This window comes from Rutidosis leptorrhynchoides, chromosome 2 (genome assembly GCF_046630445.1).
Source record: "Rutidosis leptorrhynchoides isolate AG116_Rl617_1_P2 chromosome 2, CSIRO_AGI_Rlap_v1, whole genome shotgun sequence".
Classification (NCBI taxonomy): Eukaryota; Viridiplantae; Streptophyta; class Magnoliopsida; order Asterales; family Asteraceae; genus Rutidosis; species Rutidosis leptorrhynchoides.
The window spans coordinates 659,040,292-659,047,102 of NC_092334.1; the positions used below are offsets into that span (position 1 = coordinate 659,040,292).

A 6,811-nucleotide genomic window follows, 5' to 3' on the forward strand; every position below is an offset into this window, starting at 1 on the left:
TTTCTTTATTTTTATTTTTATTTTTATAAACCCGTGCTTAATATTCACTATTCATCGGATATCTATAGTACATATAGAAACCCTAATAAACATGTAAACCCTAACGGACCAAGCCCACAATCGGTAACTATTCTTATTGTTTGTGTTTGTTTTATAACTTAATTGGTTGTTGCGTTTAAATTTTGTGTTAAATGGTCTTGCCCCCTCCGATAAAAAGTTCAAGTTTCGTCAATGTTGTTCGTGGTTTCATCTTTTCAATGATACTCCACAAGTTGTTTTACAAGTACATAAGTTCTAGTTTTTTTGTAAAAAAAAAAATTGGAAAAAAAACGAGTAATTGAAAACAGAGTATCTATAATCGATGGATACTACTACTCATGTCTTTCTAATAAGTCAACGGGCAGGGAACACGTGAGTTACACGTGGGTGTGAAGTCAGATGTAAGTAAGAATCTCTGAATGCCCACTTCATTCATTTAAAATAAAAATTGATCAATAGCTTAATGCCATGATGATTATAAAAATATCTGATTACAGAATACAAAATTAACTGCAAATTTCAGTCATAACTACAATTAGTTTATCAATCATAAATTAATCATCTTAACGTGACGTGCCTCGTGAGTCATGCACCGCATTTTATGAATCCGTCATAACTACAATTAGTTAATCAATCATAAATTAGTCAGCTTATTGTTTAGCAGTCATAGCGAGCATGTGACAATGAGCAAAACAGATGAATCTTAAGATATATAATACATTATCCTCATTATATATATATATTATTCGTATTCGTGTAATATAATAGCTACTCATCAATCAAGTTCTTTCTAGCTAGAACCCAAAAAATATGGAGTTTAGTACAAGCAATATTTGTATTATAGGAGTAACGACAATCTTGGTGATATATGCATGGAGAATCTTGAACTGGTTATGGTTCAGACCCAAAAAAACACAAAAGTTTCTTAAAGACCAAGGTCTTAAAGGTACCTCGTATAAATTTTTGTCCGGAGATATAAAAGAGCTGTCGGACATGATGAAGGAAGCGACAACTAAACCCATGAGTTTATGTCATGATATTGCTCCACATGTCTCACCCTTTTACCAAAAAATTATCAGTACTCATGGTATGAATTTTTTTCTTGATTATTATGTTCAAAGTTTAATACAGTATTGTGTATGTTAAAGGAAGTAATTGAGTACTTCCTCAGGTACCAATTTTATTATCTACTTCAAAAAAAAAAAAAAAAAAGAAGAAAAAAAAAAAAAAAAACTTTTTTGTAACTTTTAGGTTTACCTCTTATTTTACTTATTTATTATTGTATTTTACATTCATATATTTAGGGTGTAAAATAATTTCATCTATATATATATATATATATATATATATATATATATATATATATATATATATATATATATATATATATATATATATATATATATATATATATATATATATATATATATATGAAATATTAAGATCAATTTGGACCCGAAAAGAAATATGAGATACTAAAGTTGGGACGAATGGAATATATAATAGTGTTTGGAGTTTATTACTTATTTTTTTGACTAACACATAAAATGAAAATGTCACTTTTTACTATTCACTTTGCTTCAAATTTATTAAAAAATAAAAGAAAAACATAATGTAAATGTTTTGTGTTATTGTTAAATAGATAGGTAACATTCTTAATTGTCCGTGTAGAACACTCATTATGTTTGGGAGTATTGTTATATAATTATTCTCGTTATATACTTGTTATATATAGGTAAGAACTGTTTTACCTGGATGGGAACAAAGCCTGTGTTACACGTAACTGATCCATCTACGATTCATGAGGTGTTGAATAATTATCAACAATTCAGAAAGCCCCTTGTAGGTAATCCATTAGTAGCGTTGCTAGTGAAAGGAATAGTTGCAGCTGAAGGTGATAGATGGGTTAAGCATAGAAAAATTATCAACCCTGCATTCCACTTGCAGAAACTCAAGGTTTGTTCTCCTAAAAAACATGATTTTGTAATTTAACCATGTAACTTTTTTTTACCGCAAAAAGAGTCACTATGGCGACCAAAAGTTCCGGTATTTTACCTTTTTATTTATTTCTTCTTTTATCAATTACTTTTTGACCACGACAAACAATTTGCGCTAAAATATTTTGAAATTTTATTTTGTAATTTTCATTTGCCACCAATTATGGAAATCATGTACATCTGCACCATCACCATCCACATCCAAGTTATAACCTAGTAGCTGTGATACCATTTATTGGATCGTTCTAGGTCCAACAACATGCCAAACATAAATACGTCAGTGAGATCCTTAGTACTCTAAAACCAAAAAAACATATTAGTGATAGAGAGAGGTTTCGATAAGCTTATAAGCGTACATTATATCCAAAAACAATGTCGTCACACATGTTGTGGCTAAAGGTATTGTCATTATTTATCTTTAAAAAATTTCTCGATCGACGACATTGGCGACGTGTTTGTGATGACTTAGTCATCGTTCTATGTGTAATGGTCTTTTATCGATGAGATTGGTCGTCGCCCCTTTTTCTTGTAGTGTTTGTTAAAGTTTTCATACTTTCATTTGCAGCATATGGTGCCTGCATTTTATGTGAGTTGTTGTGAGATGATCGACAATTGGGAGAAATTGGTAATTGACACAAAAGGCTCTTGTGAAGTTGATGTATGGCCTCATCTTCAAAAATTTTCAAGTGATGTAATTTCACGTACCGCGTTTGGTAGTAGCTTTGAAGAAGGAAGAAAAATATTTGAACTTCAAAGAGAACTAGCAGAGCTAATTATGAAGGCCAGGACTTCACTTTACATTCCAGGATCAAGGTGAATTATTAAATCTATTAAATATGTGTTTAAAGTCTAATATCTTTATATTTGGACTTAGTACTGATAAGATTACATTCAACAGATTTTTGCCCACAAAAATGAACAGGAGGATGACAGGGATTGCTCGAGAAGTTAAGCGTTTGATCATGAGCATTATCAATAAGCGAGTTGTTTCGATGAAAGCTGGAGAAGCTAGCAACGATGACCTTTTGGGCATACTTTTAGATTCTAACGACAAAGAAATTAAACAACACGGGAATAAGAAATTTGGATTAAGTATGGATGATGTGTTCGAAGAATGCAAGCTTTTCTACTTTGCAGGACAAGAAACCACTGGAAATACGCTTGTTTGGACTATGATTTTATTAGGTATGCACACTGAATGGCAAACACAAGCTAGAGAAGAAGTTTTACGTGTCTTCGGTGATAAGAAACCAGATATAGATGGTTTAAGTCGTCTAAAAATAGTAAGTTTTCAGTACTGAGTTTTGGTGTTTGACTTTGCTTTTCTTTAAAAAAAAAAAATGACAATTTACACACCCAACGTGAATTTATTCAAGAATTTACCCCTGACGAGGTTTGAACCTCCAACCTCTTTGGCTCTTCGTTGAAAGGCTCCTCCAATACAGCTAGGCTCCTTAACAATTTACAACTATTTTTGTGTCTTAATATCTTATTTGTGCAGATCAACATGATTTTAATGGAGGTTCTTAGACTATATCCTCCAGCGGCAATATTAAGGCGACATGTATTCGAAGAAACTAAATTAGGTAACTTAACCATACCAGCGGGAAGTCTTGTGCAAATAGATGTAATGATATTACACCATGCTAAGGAAACTTGGGGTGAATATGTGAACGAGTTTAAACCCGAAAGATTTTCTGAAGGTCTTTCAAAAGTAACTAAAGCCACATATATCCCGTTTGGTGGTGGCCCACGTTTATGCATTGGTCAGAACTTTGCTATGCTAGAAGCGAAATTGGCTCTAGCCATGATTCTAAGATGTTTCTCGTTTGAGTTATCTCCATCCTACTCGCATGCTCCACATGCTATACTTACTCTACAACCTCAATTTGGTGCTCATTTGATTCTACACAAACTATAGATATTCATCACGAATATTGCTTTTTCAGAGCCTTTCGTTGTTTTATATATCGTTACTCACTCAATTTCGTTTTAGCATTTATGCTATGCATAAGTTGTATGCTATGTCATGAAATAAATTATGCCTCAACCTAGCTTATCTTAAAGCAATGTGATTCACAAGTTATCAACTTCAAAGAATGACGCTTTCTTGTCATATATTTTAACATGACCTAGATATTAGTAGTCAGTTAAATTGAACTTAAGTCTATTTTCATTACATAATTACTTACCAAGATTTTGTTTATATGGTTACTTCGGTTATATTAAAAAGGGTAAATGGTCTTTCAATTAGTTTCAAAACACCCGTAAGAGATGGGCTAGAATCTTTAACAGAAACAATATTCATTCTGAGTTCGAATGGGCTGACTGGGCTGGGCCTATATCTGAGGAATATAATAATATTCATGGATATACAAGAAAGAAATGTTGCAAAAAGGATGTTGTGGTATGGCAGCGATAGCCACAAAAACACACAATTCTGGATATGCTTGATTCTAAGGTATGAAAGTGGTAAAATTTAAAACTCTTATACATAGAAAACTCATCTTACTTCCAGAGCATAAAGAGATCAATTCCAGTAGGAGCTCGGAGCTAAAAGTAGTGCAAAAATAAACGAGAACGGTTAAAATATCAGTATAAAAATATATAGACGAGGGTACAAAACTGCAAGAACCATTTTTAACCATTAGAGATGACCTAGGGGCTACAGATTAAGTGACATTGTTGTAAATATGATAATCAATATGAAACACCCGTAAATGTAATGTAGTCCTTTCTAATTTCAGGATTAGAATGAAAAATCTCATAATATATTCAAAATAGCTAGTTCAATGGGGCAGTTCGTTTATAAAATGCCAATTAAGTTTTGGTTTGCTATCGGAAACGTTACACAATGTTAGTAACATGGTATAAAACACATTGTTCCGATTGATTCTTGAATACTTTAAACACTTTCTCTATAAAGTATTTCGACACAACTGATTGCGTCGGTTGTAATCGTAGTTGTTATAACATTCGTTGGGACGATTGGCTCTTGAAGCAGTTGTAATTTGTTTGTGGTTCTCCTCCTTCCCTAGTGCCTTACTGGGTTGTTGGGGTTGGGGGGGGGGGGGGGGGGGGGGGGTAATAATATATATTTCTTTTACTGGCAAAAAAAAAAAACTTATTGCGTCGGTTACACGGAATCTTTACATTGATAAGACAAGAACGCAATTGTGTTTTTGACAATGAAATCACATATCAAATTATCAGAGAAAATGTGTTTTCTGTGTGTTGTTCGTATGAAAGCAAAACTCCCATTTTTTAAATAAATAGTTAAAATACGGTTAAAACAAAAACATGCAACACTTCATTCTGATGGGAAAAATTGGTACATTTGTTGGTTTAAGATCCGACGTTAATATTCAAACGTTAATCTATGTTTTGATGATGACAATAATCATAAGCAATGACAAGTAACGTTAAAGTAAAAACACAAATTCATAAACTTACTTTTTCTCTAGGAAACGACCAAATCAAATAACATATATTTCTAAATGTGTTGTTTTAACGAAGAGCATGTATACGGTCAAAAAGCATGGTTACACCATATCAGACAATTGTTCATGCTCTATGCTCACATTCTTAAGTTTAAAACGGATTAAGGAATGTACGGTCAACATCACGACTAAGCCACATATCCACCGTAGCTTTGCCTAGTCAAACAATGCTTTACAAACTGATTTATCTAAAACAGTTTGACAATATTAATTTGAAACTTCATCTAATTCAATTTATGAGTTTCCAAAACATAATTTAAAAGGTTCAAACTAATTCATATTTGAACATAATTATCTCTATTAATAGCCACACGTCTTAAAACTAATCATCACATAAACACATAAGTGTTTGACGACTTTTATAATCTTCAAATTTATCTAGACATCTTAAGGATGGTCATCAAGTCCCAATTAGAAGAAACTCCTTTATAAACATGACTTGTACATTATTTTACACTTATACATTTATGTGATTAGCTATTATGTGCAAGGTGCTTAGATAACTTAGTTGATTATATATTGCCATGCTCAGCTGTTATATTATTAGACATTGCCATGAGTAGTTGCTATGTGATTAACATGATTAGTTGATATGTGCTTAGACATTAACATGATTAGCTACTATGTAAACTTGACGGCTATATGTTTAAAAGCTAATATGATTAGCTAATAAGTAACTAAATGTTTATCTAATATAATTAACTATTATGACTAGCATGTGTGTTACAAGTTTACACGCTTTAAATGAATACTTAACCTAATATCAAACCATACACCTCTATATTCAAAATATATGTTAGTTTGATAACTTGTAACAATCTTAAATCATGTCTTTATTGATTTATGGAAATCAAACCATCTCAAGTAAAGTGCTTGAACAAAGACATGATGGACCTAAGATAAGACCATACGACATTATTTGTCTAACACTTTATGAACATGATTTTATTAATAATATATATTGCTCTAGAGTAGAGGGAGGGACGACCTTATCTAGTCGAGGGTTCTATAGCCGCGGATGGAGTAGTGACTTCCTTCTAATCTAGGGTACGAGGAATGATTGTCTACACCCACCTCTCTCATACCCCACTTTCGTGGGATTGAGTATTGTTGTTGTTGTTGTTGTTGTTGTTGTTGTTGTTGTTGTTGTTGTTGTTGTTGTATATATTGATCTAAGTGTACTAATCAATATGCTTACTTGAATACATATTTAAGTGATTGGAAACCCAAATCCAATTGCATGCTACTTAACAAGCTAAATCGCATATTGATCAA

At 32.2% G+C, this 6,811-nt stretch overlaps 1 protein-coding gene across 1 annotated transcript; it reads left to right on the forward strand.

Moving 5' to 3' along the window:
* Window positions 1-849: 849 nt before the first annotated feature.
* LOC139893836 (cytochrome P450 CYP72A219-like) lies at window positions 850-3,957 on the forward strand. Its single transcript, XM_071877025.1, has 5 exons — window positions 850-1,126; window positions 1,775-1,995; window positions 2,602-2,849; window positions 2,935-3,319; window positions 3,538-3,957. Exons 1-5 carry the CDS (start codon window positions 850-852, stop codon window positions 3,955-3,957), a joined length of 1,551 nt encoding a protein of 516 aa, XP_071733126.1.
* Window positions 3,958-6,811: the final 2,854 nt, after the last annotated feature.

Bases quoted from the DNA above. Each gene is read 5' to 3' on its own strand.
- LOC139893836 (XM_071877025.1), top strand. From the start codon at position 850: ATGGAGTTTAGTACAAGCAATATTTGTATTATAGGAGTAACGACAATC. The intron at 1,127-1,774 runs GTATGAATTTTT...TGTTATATATAG, and splicing joins AAAAATTATCAGTACTCATG to GTAAGAACTGTTTTACCTGG. The intron at 3,320-3,537 runs GTAAGTTTTCAG...TTATTTGTGCAG, and splicing joins GTTTAAGTCGTCTAAAAATA to ATCAACATGATTTTAATGGA.